Genomic DNA, 21,453 nt, shown 5'->3' with positions numbered 1-21,453 from the left:
AGTCCAAGAACCAAACCATGGAGCTGGAAATAAGTATAATAGCGCCCTTTGAAAGATCCAAATTCTGCTTCTGCTTCTGGTTTGATTTGATTAATTGTACAGATGGTACTAAGATTACATTACAATATTAAAACCAGCACAGTGATGCAGTGTTGGCACCGTCCCCTCTGTCTAGGCTTTCCGGCGTCCTCCCACAGTCCACGCATGTTAGATCTAAATTGGCTGTGGATGTGGGGGTGTGTAGTATAGGGAGTACCCTGCCTCTAGCATCAACTCTATCCCTCCATTCCCTTCCGTTGGATAAGAGGTTAGGAAAACGGATGGATGGATGGATGGAATAAAAAAAAACAAAAAAACAACAACAACAACCCACACACAGTGGAAGCTGGTGTATTCAACATTTATTATCTGTCATTTTAAAAACTGTTTGAGGACAATCAAAATATAAATACATTTCTCTCTGTCACTCTCCCTCTCTCTCACATACACACACAAACACACACTCAAACACACACGACCCCTGCCCCTGATTATGATGTTAAAAGGTGCAACAAAACAACCATCAACAACTGAGAACAACCGGGATCTTTCAAAATCAACCGGATTTCAGAAGCTTTTACACACAGAGAGATCCTTAGAGTATACAGTCATAACAAGCAGGACCCACCACACTGACATGAGCTTCAGTCACAGATTCACACCATGTTTTGCCGTCCTCCTAAGACCATCATGACTCAATACATGGAACAGTTAAAACAGAAGGTGGGTATAACTTGAACCATATTTGAGAACAACTTTAAACTTGGACAGTTTGATGAGATTTGATCAAGTAAGAACTGTGAAGAAGTTATTTGCATAAACAAACATCAATACTGGGAGGAAATCTGGTAATGACTTTGCAACTGACTTTTTTTGGCCAACACTGCATTGACAGATAACTGAACTTTGAGTTCAGAGGTCCAGTGAGACTTTGAGGGTTTCCAGCTTTCCTTGAACACAGCAGGAGGGAGAGCTTCTGATTCCCAGTTCCAAGCTGCAGAATCTAAAGCTAAAGATACCCAACGCTGGACTGAAAGTTGGTCTTCCCCCAAAATTATGAAATGAACCAAAACCTCAGTTCAACTCAAGTCTCAAAAAAGCTCACAGCATGTTCTTGAAATTGTTCACCATTGATGTAAGCCGAGCCTGAAAAGATCGTTTCCAAACCAACAATTTCAAACCCAGATTTCTGTTCAGTCTGATGATCTTCAGAATAAACAACGGGGCGAAGTTCAAACTGGCAGAAACATCTGGACACCACATGGTGACTCAACACGTGAGTCAGGAACACAGTCAGACTCAACCTGACATTTACACGCTCTCTTCTTGTGGTTTGAAGCTGCCTGCTGACCCCTCTCATTTAATGCCTGAAGCTTTTGGATGAGAATAACACTTGGGTCACGGGGATGAGGAGGAATATCGTCATCTGAAGCTACTGGCTGCACCAAATTTTTAACATCCGCATTTCACAAACAATAATTTAACCGCAGTCTAAGTGAGCAGATTTATTTTTAGTTACCCCGTTGTATGAGAGAAATAGACAAACCTCAACAAATCAACCGCTTCCCTCGGTATTCTAATTCAAGAATATCTTTTTTTGTGTTCAAAATGTTGAACTGTTGGATTCAGCTCCTCTCCTGAGGCAGTGATCAGTGCATCAGCTCATCCCGAAAACAAAAAAATGATGTTAAAATCATGGGAAAGATTTCATTTCGAAGTCACATTATGGGAAGAGTCAGCGGTCATTTTGGCCTCCAAGGAGGCAACTTCCTCTATAACCGTAAATGAATTACAACAATTTTCTGTTGACAGTCACTATAAAATGTCATGTGACCAAATCTCACTGTTCAGGTTTAGGGGGGAAAGAAAATTGAATGACTAAAACGGTCAAGGGGATGCTGAGGAGAGGAGGATACGTAGAGTGCAGTCTGGAAGATGTGTCATTAGAACCACACACCACCAGTCAGCTATTGTGATTCATCTTTGTATTTTCTTTCCAACCCAGTGAGATGTCATAGCGTCGAGTTCTTACACTAACCTCAGACCAGTAATCCTCAGACTCAGATGATGTCCCTATGTGTGTAAACCTGATGAAAGTCGGTGCAAGGAAACGGTGCAATTTAACAAATATTCCAGCAGTAAATCCGAGGGAGTTTTATTCAATCCCCATTAGTTTTTCCTCCTCGGGTATCAGGTGGGCAGAGAGTCAACATCTGTTTTTTAGCCGCCATATGTAGAATTTTTAAATTAATGACTCCTTCAACTTCCAGTAATAGTTTTGAGGCATTAAATGTTATAACTGTTAGCAAGAAAGTAACAATTTTAATCACGTCTTTGAATTCATTTATTGTTTAGCAATTCAAATAGTTCTAATGCTGTGCTGAAAGAGGGGTGATTATCTGAGACAGCTGCCTCTGATGGTGGAATAATGATGGAGGACACCGACATGAGGCTATTTTAAGTCAACTCAAAAAAGCAGATTGAAAAATCAGACGTCTTTACATAGTGTCTTTAAATTATGTGGGAATATTTGTAGTGCTCTGATTTTATCATTTCGTTTTTTCCCAGCTACACACAGATTGAGGGCTGGGCTACACAGCTTTCATTTATACAACACTGAAACATTTCTGTCATCTATTTAGCACGCCTGTGTTTTACTCCACTCAGGTCTTGCTTGGTTTATAACATGGCCAGGGTATTTATAAGAGCTCTGATGAAGACCTGCAGGCCACATCGCCAGAATAAATTGGTGAAAATGACATTTTTCATCTTTTCACCGGACATTTTGTTTATGCGCTGTATTTGAACTTTTAGACATTCAACACAGGAACAACACTGAAACTAATATACTGGGAAAGTGCATCTCAGGAATCAACTAGGTGTTAGCGTGAGTCTATTTTTTTGGAGGGACAGAGGGGTTAATTACATTTTAGCAATATTTAAACACTAAATTCATCTTCTCACTTGTACAGAAACAGACATAAAGGGAACATGTGATGAGAATTTGCAAGTCAGGCTAAATTTAATATTTTTCTTGTCAATAAATCCCTTTTGAAAAGACCAAAAGCAACAAATGTCTGACTATCTAAATATGAAATACTAAAAAAACAACAACTTCCCAGTTACTTCTTAAAATAGCTGGTTAGTTAGCGTCATTCATTTGATTTACAACTGTTATTCAAAACAGCCATGGTTGGTTTAGCTCTTTTTGTGGAACTTGCTGAGAGTAAGAAAGATAAAATAAGACAAACATAACCAAAATAATGAGTTTGTAATCTCAAAAAGTTTGATAAATCAAGACCACAAACTGTATTTTCCATGATTGTGACTTTTAAGGCCTACTGGGGCTTCAATTTTATAAAATGTCATCAGTGAGTCCAGGTTACATGAAGTGAATAAGTGATAGATGGCCTGCCTTTCTCATTCCTCTAGACACTGGGATCAACCATGATTCTCTAACAATCATTCGGTGTAGTGATCTTACAGTGGACCGGTGCGCAGGTCCTTTTCCCCCCCGGAGGCTGGGTGTGCATCTGCTGCTGTGCTTGTAATCAATCACAGAAAAATCAATCTCTGATTCTGTCTCTGTCCTGTGTGGAGAGGAAAATTTAAAAGCGCGCAAGTTCCTCTCCAGACTTTTTCAAGAACAAAAAGAGAGGCAGAGAAATTGAAAACCTGGACGATTTAAAACTTCTGTCTCTCTCTGCATTACTCTCCCTCGACCTGAGAGAAGACAGAGAGATGGAGAGCTGTGCTCCCGTTTTCAAACTTCTCCCTCCACCTTTCTGGCTCTGTCATTGTCTTGGTCTGTGTTGCACCGTGGAGGCCACTGGGGAGCGCTGTTAGGATGTCTTCCCCAGCTCTATCTTCTTCTGGATGGCACGAGCTGAATGGTAGATGAGCGAGTCGATCAGACCGGCCACTGCACAGGTCAGGAGGCAGGATAAACACAGAGACACAGTTTGATTACATTTTTTAATAATATATACATATTTTATTGCACAGGTAATAACACAAAGCATATGTAAATAGCACCACTGACCTGTAAATACTCCTCCAATAATGGCACAAACTCCTGTTAGGAAGTGTGTAAAGGACCTGAACAGGGAGAGAGAAATTATTTGGTATTGAGATTTGGCAAAAAATACATAATGATACCCTTCATTTTATTACCAAATATCATTTTAAACACTTTCCTCCCACGAATAAAGATTATTTGCCTTTTCTTTTTTTTTTAAATATCTGATGTTCAGACTACAAAACCAGTTTTTTGGACTACATTTCCTCATGAAATGCACTTAATGACCTCCACTAGACACAATGTACAGTTACACTGTGTATATTGTAAACTCTCCTGTCTCCCTCCTGTCATCCCCAACCAACTCAGCAGACGGCTGCCCCTTCCCGAGTCTAGTTATGAAGGAGGTTTCTTCCAGTGAAAAGGGAGTTTTTTGTTCAATATTTACTCGCTTGGCGAGTAAATATTTAAGGTATGTCCCAATTCATAGGCTGCATCCTTCGGAGGCTGCATTTGAAGGCCGATTATGTCACAGCCAGGCTACGAAGGCTGTCCCAATTCAAAGGCTGCTCCAAATGTGGCCGACAAATGCATCCTTCATTTACCCGAATTTGAAGGATAGTTTGGGTGTATCCTTCATGGCCCAACCTATCCCAGATTTCATAGCGCGGCTTAGCCATTTCCAGTTTCCAACAATGGCGGCAGCGACTTAATTCTTTCTGGGTCACAAAATAAACTTTTAACATATTTTCAGGTGAGACTGTAGCTGTGTAAACTTCGAATATCTGCTCGGTTTATCAAGACATTGCATACTTGCAAAAGTGCTCTGACACTTTCGTAGCCATCTTTTACCCACCAGCCTGATGGTTAATCGGAAGGTCGAGGCGAGAATACTGGACTCCTGGCACATTGTTTTCAGACCCCGTGGTCTTTCGCTACTCAGGTTAAACATGATACACAAGTATCTTAGATAACAAAAGTGTTATTTTTTGGCATTTTTCAGTGTTTTATTTGATTAAAGTTTTCACACAGCTGAATAAACGTCAAACAGAAAACTGATTAAACAGAAGTGTGAGACGGTCGAGAATTTACTCCAGTGTCGTGTTCTATATTAGCGTGCAAGGAGCAGACGGCTGAGTTTATTAACCTCCACCAAGACAGCTGGTGACGCAAATCTGAAGGCTAGACCGTCCCCATTTCACAGCCTCGCACTTACGGCCTTCCCGCTCTTTGAAGGACCCAGCCCATGTAGACTGTGAAAGCCGGGTCCTTCGAAGGATGCGGCCTATGAAGGTAGCTTGAGTCTTATAGATGACCTATCTACTAAATCAAACAGGTTTACTGCATTGGCAGAGTCACAATGTAAAAACGTATCGTGTTTGAAAAACGGTCAGCAATAATGAAAGCTACTGTTACAACTTGCCTGTGTTTCTCTGTGAATTTAACCATCATGGGTGACAGTTCATATAAAACGAAGACGCCTGGCAGCCCCTGGTCTCCTATTAGCCCGTTGGCCACTTTCTCGTGCCTGGTAACTGAGAACTGGTTTGTTTTTACCACCTGGTGAAAAAAGGGAAAACCAAAACACAACAAAAACCCGAGTAATCCAGGCTGTAATTATGTGCTTGTTTGTTTTTTAATTAAATAACTTCTTAAAATCGCATATTATGGTTTTTGGTGCATTTGAAGAGTAAACATGAAGAAACAGTTCGACTAACCTCGCCGTCAGTTTTCACGTAGATGGTAGGAACAATTTTCACAAAATACTGGTACATCATTGATGCTGTGAGGAGGAAAGTTTTTACCATTAAAATATGAAAGCAGCCACATTAAAAAACATAATAAAAAAATCTAGACTTCAAACCCAACCACAGCTCTATTCTATTGTCTCAGATATTAAAACAAGTGTTCATGACATGTTTTATATTTAGGACTATTTTTAAATTCAGTTTACAACACAGTACAATCTGAAAACACATCAAACCCTAAAAGAGGAGTCACACACACACACAGTGAAGCTTACAAAGCTGGATCACAGCATGTCAAATAACTTCAAATGAATGCATAGAACTAGTTGTTTGAAGATTCCTTATCCAGACAATATTTTTATATTTCAGCTTTGTGCCACTTCTCATCTATACCTCAGGAAATGAGACCCTTTCTGCTGGCTACTAAGATTGATTTCTGGATCACAGGCACTAAGGACAGGGAAGACCAGGAACCGCAAATCCATTATTATATCCCAAAGAACCAAAATGTTTTTTGATTAGGAAAGCTTTTTGTCAGAATCTTGAAAATTACAGGAGGGGGTTCTGTACTCAAAACATATGATTTAAATTTGGATTAAATCTACATCACAGGTTTTAAAAAACTGACCTCAAAACAAAGGAGTAACAGTGATGTGTTAAAGAACACAATAGTGTGAATGCATTCACACAATTAGCTGCTTAATGGAAATAAATGGGAAAATTGTATTAAATGTTGTAATAAAACACAACCACAGGATGGCGCTGTTTGCTACCCCCCTCCACGTTACCGTAGCTCTTTATGACCTTCCTCTATCTTTTTCTTCTTCCTCTATCCGGTTATGGAAGTCTGCTTGAAAGGCATTTAAAAGCTCACGAGAAACCTGAAGTTTCAAATCTAAAAAACCCCCTCCGTTTTAAACACACAATTAAAGGTAAGCGTGACTTCGGACTCATTCTTTTTAGAAATCACACAGGCTGTCGGTGGGACCAGGCCTCGTCTATCTGTCAAGGCCACAGGTGACGTTAGCATGCTAGGCTAACACAACAAACCACACGGAGAGAAAAATGTGAATTTGACAGGTTTCGTCAAAGGAGACCACACTTTCCTTTGTTATCTTTGCTTACATAAGCGCCCTTAAACGGCAAACGTTAACACGCATGGGCAAGCTAACGTTAGCCTAGCATCCCAGCTAGGGAACAGAGTAAGTCTTCGACCTGATTTGTATTAATGCGAGTCAACGCAACCGATTAAAATGTCTTTAAGCTGTAGTGGTTTTAACTTGAGTGACTTAAATTACAGATTAATCTCGGGTATGTTTTTATAATATTACTGGCAACGATGCACAAGTGTATCCAAAAAGTCAGTAAACATACAGAAATGCGCACAGCTGGAAATGATGACTACTAATTGCTGATGGTAACTGCAGAGTACTGGAACGCGTGTACAACTGGGATCACTGGGTTAACTCGGTGACCTTAAGGCAAAGAAACCCAAAACACTTTGTACATAATTGTTATACTTGAATACATTCATTCCAAAAAACTCAACAAGGTTCTTGCCGCACTTTGAGCTGTAATGACGACCCTGCAGTGATCTGAGATTGTTTACAAGCTTCAACCTGAACATTTACCCCTGACAGCTGCTCACCTACATCCTTGCAGCTATTCTTAGATTTACATTAATGCAGTTTGCACTACTTATACAATCTCAATCTTTACTCTTTTTTTAACACCATTTTTAGTTATTTTTGTTATCATTCTTGCATAAATACAATCTGTTATTATACACTGTACTATTTTTATTTGTTATCTTGCTCTTCTAGCACTAGTTTTCTTTCTATTTTGACATAAATCGGAGGCATTGAAGCCTCTGACACGTGAATTCATAAGTAAAGTTCAAAGCCCTGGTTGTGCCAGTTAAAGAATAATATTCTTCAGAAGAGTACAACCCGACACATGTAATTTTCTAATATGGGGATAATATTGTTGGCTGATATTGCCAAGAAGATTACGTTTACTGACAGCGCTGGCTGAGATTTATTTCATGATGTTTACATTTTTATGGCTAACATGAGGAAAAACATCTTGAACAGTTCATGCATTTGGGTACTGAAGTGCTTTTTCTCCTGGCAAAAAGGGGGAATGAATAGCTTTATCAGACAAATCATTTGAATACTAGAATCAGCCCTGAGTTTCAGAAATGGTAAATCATAAGTTGCAATCTAGAACTTGCATTGGTTAATCTAATCAAATGGTCAACAAAAATGATATGCTATCAGTTTTAGTAATTGTAGTGCATTTACTTATATGGCTTTGTAATCTGGAGTGTTTCTGTTGGCACTGTTTTTGCAGATAAAAGAGCTAATATTGATGAAATTAGCAGATATTATAATCTCACAGGTCATCATTTGTAGACCTACCACAAGCCACTTTTCACAGAGTGAATTAAGGATTCCAGAGGGTCTGTTTTACAATTTTTGAATAAGAGCAAATACATAAGATGATAATTTATCCAGCTGGTCTTTAACCTCTTTTTTTGTTGCAATCCTCTGTAGATGCCGGTGGCTGTAGGTCCATATGGCCAGACCCAGCCAAGTTGCTTTGATCGGGTCAAAATGGGCTTCATGATGGGTTTTGCAGTAGGAATGGCTGCTGGTGCCATGTTTGGTACTTTCTCCTGTCTCAGGTAGGTTTGAATTTGGTGTGGGAACAAACTGTTTATATAAGATGTAACAGTATTGTGCTGCTCTAAGTGGTAAATACAGACAGTGTGTTTTGTGCATCAAGATGTTTTGCTACAATAATTGAAAACAATCTTATTAAAAATGTGTTTTATGCTCACATATGGAATTTTTAAATTTGGTGTAAATGTTGCTTGCTTCAACTAGATGAAGAAATGAAAGCTTTAACATGTATCAATCTCAAGGCTAAATATGGAGTGTCTCACTCTAGGTCACGTGAATAAAAAGTAAGACTGTTATTTCTCTCTCCAGGATCGGCATGCGTGGCCGGGAACTCATGGGAGGAGTAGGAAAGACCATGATGCAGAGTGGAGGGACGTTTGGCACTTTTATGGCCATTGGTATGGGTATTCGCTGCTGAAGACAAGAGGAAAGACCTATATACAAATATTCAACCATGGGACTCTTCAACTACTTCCAGTCACAGCTTTCTGTCCATTCAGTGCTGCCATGTTCTCAGCCAACAGTCTAGTTTTGTCAATAAAAGTTCAAATTCATGAAATGGTTTTCAGGGGGCATGTGATTTACTTTTTGATGCCTTTAAAAAAACAATTGGTAACACAGGTAATTATATTTAGTTCAGTGACACAACAGGGAAATACTTTTTCTTATCAATGCTGGTTTCTTTTGGTTACCAGCCAACCTTCTATTTTAAACATGACCTGAAACCTGGAAGTTCACAAATGGCACATCTCTAACCACAGTTAAGAGTTTGGTGTTGTTGATCAATTTGTCACTGAACAGTTGTTTGACAGGTTAGTCCAACTTGGAAACATTAATCCGAGAAGTAAACCCTGAATCGTTTGAGAGCAAGTTCCAGGCTGCTCCTGCTTTGACGTCAGCAGCACTATTGATATTAAAAACAAAAACTTGTATCACTCACCAAGTGGTGCTGTGACATCAGTCCCATCCAGGGGGTTAATAAGACCGGGGTAATCTTTACCAAACGACAGGTGTTTTATCAGATGGGTCATGTTTATCTGCAGAAAGAGAGATTACAAGTTAGCAGATCTCAGAAATTTCTCTAACTAGCAATAAGCATAAATTTTCACTGCTGAAACAACCAGATAGCTTGGACTGTTACATACTTGCAGTATGTATTATGAGAAAAGATCAAGAAAATATGTTACTTACATTGTCCAAGCCAAAACTCTGCAGGTCGTGTACTGCAAAAGAAACAAAACCATTTTAAATCACTTACTAAAAAGTAAAAAAAAAATGCAAATACAGGCCATGTGTAGTAAATAAAATGTGTTCAAATCAGCTTGTGTGATTGAGTAGTGCCCCTTTGTTCAGCTGTTTGACTCAATTTGTGGATGAATCTGTGGCTCCCTGGCACAAAAGTTCATTCCAGAGTTGGTAGATATCCGTCAAATACTGGAGTATCTAAAATTGGATAAATTTAGGGCACTTTTATGGTAAGGAGGTTGGATTTAGAGGGACTGACAAGCAGCAAGTTCTACAATGGCTCCACAGACAAACTCGTCACCTTTTTGGAAGAACTACAATCACACAAACAAGTGACAGCTGCACAGTGCAGAAGCTGATCAGGGCAAACTTAGTGTAGCCAAAGGTTTGAGTTCACCACATGCTTAGCAGTAATGTATTACCCCTGTATTGTAATTATTACTTGTATGTGCAGTAATAAAGGTACTGGTTTAGTAAATTTTATGACAAAAGAAAGTAATACCTCTTCTAATTCAGAAAAGCATATTTAAAATACCTTTTTTTTTCTTATACAAGCTGTAAGCCTGGTCCAGTATAATAGGTGCCATTATGTATTTGATCAATTTGAAATTTTACTTCTCATACACAGTCAGGGGACCAAAACAGCACAGAGACCAGAAATGTTAGGTCCACAGATGCTTGCCATCATTATACACAATGTAACTTGGAGCTTCGATCATCAAGCAAAGAAGAGGAGCAGTATACAGAAGTCAAGTTATGTTGAACCTACACAATCTTTCCATTTTCAAACTTTAAAGATGATGCTGACTTAAAGGGAGCCGATTCTGCTTTATTCCTGCTCCATGTGTTTTTTTTCTTTGACTCTACTGCAGTAGTTTTGCATGATTTACAGTCAAAAATAATTCATCTTATACTGAGTGCAACTCCTCAGTTCGCCTTCTCTCTGAAGTTTTCCCTTCCTGCTCCCTGTAAGCCTACTTTGTTGTGCTCACAACTAAAGTAAAAGGACTATATTAGGGACATCCCCCGCTTCTAAACACAAAGCCAGTAGGGGGGAAAAAGGTGAAACTGAGTGTTTAGAAGGTGGATCTTTTGTCTCACACCATTACTTGTGTGCTGACCTCATTATTTTAAAGTTCAGCCATGTTTAATAAGAGCGTCCACCAGTGGAGCAGTATATACTGTCACACACACACACTCACACGTATGTGTGTGTGTATGACAGCCAATCAGAAAAGGCATAATAGGTCCCCTTAGAAGTAACAAAAGGCTTTACACAAATGCAGCAGGACTCCCCAACACCCATCAGCAACACTCCCCTTGAAATCCAACACTTGTGTTTTTAGCTTCAGCTTTTTTATCACTTTGCCTAATTATAGTAAGTACACTGCTCAAAAAATTAAAGGAACACTTCTTTAATCAGAGAACATCATCGAGTCAGTAAAACTCCAGTTTTAGCTGCTTTGGTTTTAATGAAATTAACAACAGGCGCACTAGAGGGGCAACAATGAAACAACATCCAAGACAAGAATGGTTTTACAGGTGGAGGACACTAGCATTTTCCCCATCTTTTTCATTTCTGACAGTTTTTTGTTATATTAGTGTTGCATTTAGCTAGAGTCAGCATCACTGCTGGCAGCATGAGGCGCTACCTGGACCCTACAGAGGTTGCACAGGTACTCCCAACTCCTCCAGGATGGCTCATTAATACATGCCACTGCCAGAAGACTGTCTCCCAACACAGCCTCAAGAGCATGAAGGGGATTCCTGGAGACAAGCAGTTACTCTGGGAGACCTGGACAGGACTATAGAAGATCCTTAACTCATCAGCAGAACCAGTGTCGGCTCCTTTGTGATGAAGCAGGATGATGACAGCCAGAGCTAAAAAAAAATGACCTCCAGCATGGCACTGGTCTGAATGTCTCTAGCCAGGCAATCTAAAACAGGCTACCTGGCACCGTGGAGCCTGACTTGCATTTGCCATAAAATACCATAATTGGCAAACCCATCACAGGTGGCCTGTGCTTTTCACAGATGAGAGCAAGTACACGCTAAGCACACGTGGCAAATATGGAAAGGGCCCAGAAAAGCCGCACAGAGCTCTACAGGTTAGGTTATACCTAAGGACCCTGACTGTCCTTAGGTATGACCCATTGTCAGACCTCATGCTGATGTGTTGGTTCCTGGGTTTGATTTTGGAAAAATGGTTGAGCCTTTTTCACTTTTGTTTTTCAGGGTGTCTTTAGCTAATGTGTTTTCCCCACATTTTTTTGAGCAGTGTTCTTCATTATGTGCAACTATTTATTGTAACAATAACCAGGCTAATAAACTGCATTAAAGCTGTTCTTCAAAAGAATAAAAAAAATAAAATCTGCAAAAAAGGATGGACTTACTTTCCACAGCGTGCACTACAGAAAAAAGAGAAAAGAGTCACAATAGTAATGCAGGTAGACAGCAAACCATGTTACATTAATGTGGTTGGGCGTGTCAGTAGGGGCTGCACAACTTTGACAAACTGAGTTTTTATGCTCAATATTTTTAGAGTTATTGTATTAAGAAACTAATAACTTAACTCGGGCAATGAAAACAAGCTCTTTGTGTTTGTGATTTGGCTGTTTAGGAGTATTAAAAGCTTAACTCCATTATACATTTTGATTTTTAAGCTTGAGATTTACAGCACAGAAAAATATCCAGGTGAGGAGGATTATATTTGTCAGCTCTAAAAGGTTTGAGCCCCTTGTGATTTAGAAAACAGTTTGTATCCTGTCGGAGTAATTGTGCAGTCCCAGACACACACAGTACAGAGGGTTTAAGGTCAGTCCAGGCTGGAGATGATTTGGGACCAGAGTAAGGATGAAGCTGGTTTATTTCAGTCACAGCCTCGCTTACAGTCCTCAAGTGATTCTTGTCTCTTGTTTCTTCTGATAAGCATTTAAATATTACACCGTTGAGTTTCAGTCATGATCTCACATTAGCAACTTAAGAACAAAGGTCAGTGTTTTATGTTCCAGATTGGAAACTAAAATCAACAGTGGAAAGTGCAGTAAAACGTCAGCTTCCTTCACTGTTTTACCAGCCAGGTTTTTACTAAAACACATTATTCTTTATACTTTTAAATTTGGTATTCAGACAGTTTTAGAGTCAGATCAGAAGTAGTTTTGTGGCAGATTTGCCAAATAAAAATAAATGTTTTTAGCATGTGGTAGCTGGCTACTGTTAATTTCCTGCTCTGGTACTCCATGAGGTCTAAGTCATCAATGAGAATAAGAAATGCCCTAACCCACTGTCATTGTGTCTTAGCTGAAGATGTTTCATTTTAATTTGAAACAGAACATTTTTAAAAGTCCAACTTCCACATCCTGATAGTACACATAAGCAATTTTACTAAATGAACCAGTCAAAGCATAAATCGTAACAAGTGTCTTAGACCTCATGGGGTGACTGTACATATGAGGGAAACATTTAGCAGGCAGACAAAAAAATAACTTCCAGTCACAATAATGAGCAAAATGCATACACAATGATGGCGAACACAACAGAAACACAAGGAAGAAATGAATAAAAGGAATAAAAACGTAGACAAACACTATGTGAGAGGTAAAATGATGAGAAAATTGTACTGTGGCCGAAATAAATCTGCTACAAACAGTTCAGAACAGATTTGTTAGCTCCAGAAAAAATCTTTGGTTTATCTACAAACTCAAAGTTCAGCTATTTTCTAAAGAGAAACCTCTGAGTACAGAATATGACACCCATCATGAAACACTGCAGTCAGCTTTGTAAAACCTGATGTGGGTTCAGTCAAACTCCCAGGCAGTGCATGAAAAACAACACGAATGACATGTAGTGTCACTTGTACCTCTTTCCATTAATTGCAAAGCATGAATAACAGAATGTATTGTTTTCTGCCTGTGAAATCATAAAACCTTTTCAAAATAAATGACTTAAGATTTCAGTACTTAATGGATTTCAGATAATATAACACACTGACCATTGCCTTTTTCAAAAAAAAAAAATAGCCTAAATTTACATTTTGTATCCGCTGACCGGTGAGTCCGTGTCTCAGATCCTGTATTGGTAGACAAGATCAGCTGACTGCACTGTAGCAATCCCAGCTACTGTATGTCAAAATCTTCATCACTGAGCTAAAATGAGTATTCTCAACAAAGCAGTCTGAATAGTGACAAATTGCTGTCATATTTATTTCACAAGTAATAAATGCTAAAGCCAAAATAATTTATATTTATTCTTATTATTTTACATTTTTACATCAAAATGTAAAATAATAAGCTAGCTTATTGTGCATGATTTTCTGCAGCTGTTTTTAATGAACATATTTAGATGTGTGGCTCAATGTGGACATTTGATTGATGGATGGCTGGATAAATGAATAAATACAGACAGAGACTGATGAACATACATACCCATCAAAGGTTTATAAACACCCTTATGATAGCATCGTAAACTTGTCTGCTAGTCACTCCAAATTTATTTGGAAAAATATAGTCACAGTGATTCTTTCTGTTTAATTTAGGTGTCGTTCAAACAGCGCGGTGATGAAATCCAGGTGAAACACTCCAGACTACAGTGTTCGGTCTCAGATCACTGCTGAATTGTCTGTGATAAAATATGGTGGGTGTCTTTGCCTATAGAAACATCAATTCATCAAAAAGCTTCTTATTTAGAAACTTGATGCATATCTTAGATGCCAACAGTTATATAGATTCTGGCTTTTTAAAGGTATTTTGGGCTTCTGACTATAATTTCTTACAAAGCTCTGCCAATTAGTAAAATAAAAATAAACTAAGGGTGTTAAAATCCTTTGGTTAGGTGTGTCTGTGAGCTGAATGGAGTGGCAGCTTACCGTGGACATGAGACTGCTGGAAACTTTTTCCTGGAGCGAAGTGGAAATTTCCTGCCACCTAAAGCATAAAAAACCCCACCACAAAACATAAGACATATGTATACATAGATATATCCATTTATTAAATTCACTTTGATAAAAATGTCAAGTGATAGCATTGCAAAGGAGTTTTTGTTTAAACCGCAGTTACATTTATAACATATTATTCCTATTAAACTCTTTCTTGCAAAAACGCTACATTAATTGTTTTTTTTAATATTATCTTGTTATATTTTAACTTTGCTCAAAGATCATCCCAGATCATCTTCCACACAGTGGTCCCAATAACAGGGCACAACATTGCTGCATTAGGCAAATAAGGCCAGCTTATGACTGAAACTGGTGCTCAAGGAAATGGCGAATTAAAAGCCACAGACAAATAAGAGTGACATTTACTTATGTAAGTCTATAAATAACTTTCAAAACAGTTTATTCATAGGCTGGAAATTCTGGATCTTGCAATACAAGAACCAGCTACGTCAACATAAAGTTACACAGTTGTGTATCATTCTGAGACTTTCTGAGTTGTGTCGTCCCAGGTATGACATACTACTGATGACTACTCATCTCAGTAGTATTCTCGTTCTGAACACTGGATGTCCTCCCGAGAGATAACAAGCCTGCTGATCTTTGCCAGCCCTGCCATGTTATTAAGGATGACATGTAAGACTTCATACCTTGTTGACTTCCAGGAAGCCGTAAACCTGACAGCCTTCATTCTTCTGCTCCTGCATCTTCTGAGTGAAACCCTCTCTTTTACATTGCTCGATGGTGTCTGCACTCTTGAACGCCCAGCCTCGCCGCCGGTACGCTTCGCGCACATCATCACAGGTGTTGCAGCATCTGGACACACACACCAAGAACAACCAAGGCGAGTTAACACAGGGTCATACTGCAAACAGAGTAAACAGAGACAGAAAGAGCAGCCTGTGTTTGTGTCTTACTTGAGATCTTCAGTTTCAGCTCCATAGCAGCTCTCGCATCTGTCTGGGTCCAGCGTGCTGGGATCAAACACTTCGCCATCATCAGCCTTACCGAGCTCTGAACAATACAACACAAAATAATCATGATGATTAGCAGCCAAACAACATCCCTACTTCAGCAGATAACTTTGAGGAAGATAAACCCTTACAAATTACATAGTTGTGTGGTTTTTTTTTTTATATATGTCAGTAAGGAGACCCAATATCCTGTCAGTAATGCAAATATGACAATATTATAAAAAATATAAGAAATGCTCTTTTTCTACAGATTCTTGTCATCTTCATATATTTGTATTTTGAGGTTAATAATGAGACCACATAAGCAAAGTTACAGATGAAACTGACAAATATTTCCAATTTTCTATAGATACTGCAACAATATTGTTAGTCAATTTTTTGACCATGATCATCCTCAAGTTGAAATCTGATATCAGAACAGACCTGAGCAGCATCTAAGCAAAACAAAAGGTTCAACTGCTCCCATATTACAAGAGCCACAAACAGCTTTTAAGTAGCGGTGCCTCCTGCATTCACAGTATTGTTGACTGAGGTCTTCTATAGAAGAAATACATATGAGCTTATACATCAAAGAACTGTAAGTCACAGATCTTACGTGTGTATCAGTGATGCACGTTGATCACTGGAATGTTTTTATGTTTGAGAAGCAAAAAAAATAAGCAGGAAAAGAGTTCGCTGACTCATCGTCTGTTTTAAAACTATGCCCAGAGACATATGCAATGCAGAGGCTCTGCAACAAGAAAACAAGCAAACAAACAAAGGAAAAAACTGAACAAAAACAAACAAAAAAACCATCACATTATTTGTTAATCCACTGCGCTGCCAAATCAAATATGCACACCTCCACACACTGACCAATCTGCTGAGCAGTATCAGTACCTTAATGGTGAGCGTAACATCAGCTTTTACCGTGCTTTTCTGCCTCCTGGGTGACAGGTTTGAGCTCTTTATCCAACCGCTGTTTGAACAGATTGTGTTCAACGTCCAGCTGCTGCTCACCAGCCACGTCCATTGCATCTATACTAAGATCTGCCAAGAGAAAAAGCAGATGTAGGTCTTCATCATTAACATATGTTATGATTAGCATGCTAACTTCATCAGTCTGGAGCTTTTTGAGAAAAGAGAACTTACAGGCACACGGCATGTGAGGGAAAATAATATCGATGTTGATTTTGAGTTTGTCTCCCCGTGACGTGTCGACGTACAGCTCAGGATGGACCTGCCGGGCACAGGTGATTGTTAACTTAGTCATCCACGTAAAACAGAAACACCAGTTAAAACAAACGTATTTAATCAGTCAGGGAATAATTTATTTCTGATGCTTTTTATTTTTTTAAACACCAAAGAAACAGAAAGTTAGTCTTCATTTCTGCACTAAACACAGTAGAGTTTCTGAGAAAACCCTGGAAAAAAATTGTTTTTGTTTGTCCTTCACACTTATGTGTGTGTAGACTTTTAGTCTATTTCACTGTTTACATGTGCACACTAGTGATGTGACGTTCTGTATCGAGGCTTCGAAGCTTGTGTCGAGTAATTTAGGGGCCGTTTCCGCGATGCGCGTATCGAGGCTTGATTCATTTATGGGAGGAGCTGAAAATGATGACGTCCGAAGCCTCGCTGCCCGGCTGTACCACGTGACTGGTTCATGAAGTGGTTCGAACTTTGCCGCGAGCTATGACAGCGATATAAACCTCTCAGACTTCATTCAAAATGTGGGTGTTTGATGGAGTGTTGCGGTTAGTGAGAGTTTGGAGACAGTTTGGAGGTTTATGAGAGTGAGGAGAGAAAGTCAGGAGAGAATGGAGCCAGCTAAGAAGAGGAGGATGTCCTCCCCTGTGTGGGAACATTTTGATTTTATTCCTCCCAACAAGGTATGTAAATTTCTACAGAAGATGTATTTTCATAATACTGATGGTGCAATACAATTTATGTTAAGCTGTCTTTACTTTTGTACAAGGTGAAGTGTTTGCTATGTGCCAGGGAGCTGGGATATAACAACAACACCTCATCCATGCTTAGGCACTACAGAGCTTTGCATGAGAATAAGGGGAACACCGATTGTGGAGCAAGACCAGGTGAGCCATCAAATGCCATGATAATATAGCATGCTGTAATGTTACTAAATGATATAACAATATTATACAACTGTAATAAGTTACGTGTGTGATTTTATATTTTTGCTTTGTCTTTATTGTCTTTCCTCAGGAGAACAATCTCAAATAGATGAAGACCTGGTTAGCATGGTGATTGAGGACTCCCAGCCATTTAGCATTGTGGAGGACAAAGGATTTAAAAGATTTGTTAAATCATTCAATCCTAGCTATGTTCTTCCCACTAAAAAGGCCATAAAAGCAGTGAAAATGTAGTTTTTAGAGAATAAAATGTGAACAGGCAGGACTGAGGCTTCAGTCTGTAGCTGTCCATACCTCAACGTTACAAAAGCACAACCACTGTCCACACCCCAACCACACCTCACCTCACAGTAAATGATCATTTCCATTTTAAGCTTTTCCAAATAATCATTTTCCATACTGCCAGTATAAATATACACAGTATGCTGCCATCACTACAATATACATGTTTTACACACTCCTTTTGTTTTTGACATTTACAGGCTGTGTGCAAAAGGCCACACTCTTCAAATTCATGCCAACTAATATTTTTACGTCCAGTAGGTGTCCTACTAGAGCAAATGAAGCTTCAAGAAGCTTTGCACTGGGGTGAACCAATTGGATGAAAAGCTTCAGTGCTTCATGAAGCTTCATCTGCCCATCACTAGTGCACACCCATCAGAGCAGTCTAACAGGTATTTCAGGCCACCTTTATCACCACAGTCTGTACCTTTAATCATCGGTAGAAAAAATTAACACAATCAGGATCTTGGAAACCACGTCATCAGTGTCAGTTAACTGGTATCAGAGGAAACCAAATTTATGATTATGGTTCTTTGCAGATAATAAATATAGATTCATTCATAATGGAAATTTAATTGGAAATTTACTTTATCAAGGAGAAATAAACTGAGACACTGCACTAAGTCCCAGTATGAGACTTAAGTTGCCTGCTGTAACCAAAAGTATTCATTTGGTATCATATATGAGAACAAGAACAAAAATAATCATCATATTTAGAGACAAGGCAGTAAATATTTTCTTACATTTTACTGAAAAGATTTAGCTCTAGTTCTAGAATATTATCTAGAATTTGCACATTCAAAAATAGCTGTGAAATTTCTATTAGTGAATTTTCTGACATGTTTGATTAGACCACTGGCCTGCACATGTAGAAGCTCAGAAACAAGTGTAAAAAAAACAGATTTGGACCTAAAACCTGTTATTTTTTACTTTGTGTGCCAGGTGTTGGGTTTAATTTCACAGGGTGGAGGATGACACCATCTAAAGAGGACATCAAAATAAAGTGGATAAACTCACCTCTTTAGTCAGATAGTATTGCAACTCAGAGACAAACAGGATTAGCATGATGACACCACTGATTATAGTCACTGCAGAGACACAGAGGAAGTATGCATTTTAACACCACACAATATCACATTTCTGTATAATGAGAAAACTCAGAACTATAACCAAGTAATTACATGAAAGGAATATCTGTACAACAATAACATGGAAAAGAAGCAGCATTATTATTACTTGTACCTTCTTTCCAAAAGTAATCCAATATTCATATATCACCTAATTCTCGCATATACAGACTGCATATATACATACATAATATGGCACTAATAAGTTCATAAACTAGCCTACACCACAGTCAGCTCAGCTAGAATAGATCAAAGATCTTCTGCTGAATAACTACATCTTAGTCTAGATATTTTTGACACCATTACATTTAATATTTACAGAATACATTTAATATACATAATGTACTCAATTGTGCAGCATGGTTGTACAGTGATTAGCACTGCTGCTTCACAGCAGTGTCAAGGCGATATTGAAATTTGGTCTTGTCCTTTGGCATCACTGAATGATACTCTGGGTCAACAGTTAGACGGAACTGATGCTCCCAAATGCTCTTTTTTCAAGGATCATGTTCTAACTAAATTCCCCTAAATCTAAGCAAGTAGTTTCCAGTCCCTAAATCTGAACAGCAAAAGCAAAAACTGTTTGAAAATTAAATGAATTAGCAATTGAGGAAAAACGATGAAAGTGATAAACACAAAGGTCCAAATGTGAGGCGAACCTCTGTCTACTGTGATTCTTATGTTTGACACCCCTGGTTTAGATGATACAAATACATCCCTCTTCTTCTTCCATATTCACAAAACAATGTGTTTTGACAGTCATTTAACAGTCACTAGTTTAAAAGAAAATCCCAAGATTATAAATAACAATAGCCCTGTTGGAAGATCAAAAAGACTAAAAAGTCTACTATACCTCACATTATTTATAAATCATCCTCTACACAATTTTAGTTCCTACCAAACTGCACAATACTTACTGTTGTAGTTCACACATCATGATAACAAGCCTGTCTCTAAGCAAATGTCTGCATACGGCGCTGTAATAGATATGTTGTATATAACCTTTCTAATGATGCTTGTCCCATCTCTTATGTTATTGTCATCATAGTATAATTAATTTAGTTCAAGCCTTTTCACATCTCTTTCTACCTCTTGAATTCCCTCTCTCGAATTAATAAAGTTTTACTCTATAAAAACGACAGGAGAATGATTACAAACTAGTCATCCGTCTTGTAAAAATATGCAAAATCCACAACAAGTCCTTCACAAAAATCCCGTGACACAAACTCCTCAAAATGTGTGATTTTAAACCGGTTTCTCTGCATTTGCACCCACACTTTATGCTCAACTGTTCCTGAGCTAGCTGCATCGCTACTCTGTTATCGGAAATGTAAATATTACAGACATCTATTCTGCTTGATTTCAGGCTTCCCTTGAGTTGCCACAGGCATGCTACGACTGTAACTTTATTCATGTGTACTGTATTTGAGCACTGATAGGAGAAATGAAGCAAATAGCTTTGTTGTTAGCCGCTGCAGCTAGCAGGCTGTATGTATGGATGGCTGCTGCTCTGTGACAAATTAAAGCCTCTCACCAGTCGCCCCTCCCCACGTCTTCACTCGGAAATCCTCCAGAGTTTTAGGATAAGCGTCAAACTGCTTCAGTTTATTTAACGTGTCCATTTTCTAAACCTCCAATCACCCGCTACAAAAAATGTTACCGACAGATTCCTTCAGACACACACACCAGCCCTCAACTTTCACTTCCGGGACACGCGAGGGGCAAGCTTGAGCCAATCAGCGTCGGCCGCGTATTTTTTTTCTTCCTCCCTGTGCTCCTTGTTTTCTTTATTCAAAGGTCTACCTGTGGACACGCTGGTTTACATACAGTTGCATACATTTTACAACAATAATCACCTTTGTGGTGATTATCAGTAGTTACATTTAAGGCTATTGACAATCAACAACTGCATTATAAGTAACACCAGTAATAAATAAATAAATAAGAAAGAAATATTAACGATTCATTAATACAGAAGATATCAAGAAATTCATTATTTATTTGACTGTGGCCAATTATTTGTAATTTTTTATGCTTTGATGCTTTTTGGATATTTCCCACATATGTTGATACTTATTCATACTTGTTTCAGCTGATGTATCAAATGTCAGGCACCAGAAGGAGCTTGTATGTTTTTGCAGTTCCTGTCTGGGTTCAGGCACAGCACTGTGGTTTCAAGTTACTCAGTGGCTCTAATTTGGCTTAAGGCATAAAAATGCTGTCTCACTTTGTTAGCCCAGTGATGGACTGGTGGATGGTGACATGTCCAGGTTG

General features: G+C 38.7%; 3 protein-coding genes across 4 annotated transcripts; 2 read left to right on the top strand and 1 right to left on the bottom strand.

Moving 5' to 3' along the window:
* Positions 1-386: 386 nt before the first annotated feature.
* ergic3 (ERGIC and golgi 3) lies at positions 387-20,905 on the bottom strand. Of its 2 annotated transcripts, XM_085159944.1 has the most exons (14): positions 20,714-20,905; positions 19,070-19,140; positions 16,770-16,857; positions 16,548-16,667; positions 15,582-15,678; positions 15,315-15,480; positions 14,599-14,656; positions 12,128-12,142; positions 9,681-9,712; positions 9,430-9,526; positions 5,776-5,840; positions 5,481-5,617; positions 4,082-4,137; positions 387-3,961 (listed from the first exon to the last, which is right to left on the bottom strand). In XM_085159944.1, exons 1-14 carry the CDS (start codon positions 20,799-20,801, stop codon positions 3,882-3,884), a joined length of 1,170 nt encoding a protein of 389 aa, XP_085016070.1. In that variant the 5' UTR covers positions 20,802-20,905; the 3' UTR covers positions 387-3,881. The 2 variants fall into 2 exon arrangements, with proteins under 2 accessions (XP_085016070.1, XP_085016071.1); XM_085159945.1 differs by lacking the exon at positions 12,128-12,142.
* Positions 6,580-9,098, top strand: romo1 (reactive oxygen species modulator 1). Its single transcript, XM_085159948.1, has 3 exons — positions 6,580-6,737; positions 8,361-8,491; positions 8,799-9,098. Exons 2-3 carry the CDS (start codon positions 8,361-8,363, stop codon positions 8,905-8,907), a joined length of 240 nt encoding a protein of 79 aa, XP_085016074.1. The 5' UTR covers positions 6,580-6,737; the 3' UTR covers positions 8,908-9,098.
* On the top strand, positions 17,153-18,425 carry LOC146518191 (uncharacterized). The gene is made up of 3 exons (XM_085159947.1): positions 17,153-17,509; positions 17,596-17,713; positions 17,844-18,425. Exons 1-3 carry the CDS (start codon positions 17,408-17,410, stop codon positions 18,002-18,004), a joined length of 381 nt encoding a protein of 126 aa, XP_085016073.1. The 5' UTR covers positions 17,153-17,407; the 3' UTR covers positions 18,005-18,425.
* Positions 20,906-21,453: the final 548 nt, after the last annotated feature.

Source organism: Neolamprologus multifasciatus, chromosome 5 (assembly GCF_963576455.1).
Source record: "Neolamprologus multifasciatus chromosome 5, fNeoMul1.2, whole genome shotgun sequence".
Classification (NCBI taxonomy): domain Eukaryota; kingdom Metazoa; phylum Chordata; class Actinopteri; order Cichliformes; family Cichlidae; genus Neolamprologus; species Neolamprologus multifasciatus.
Note: the sequence above shows the minus strand (reverse complement) of the source record. Positions and strands in the feature narration are given on the sequence as shown.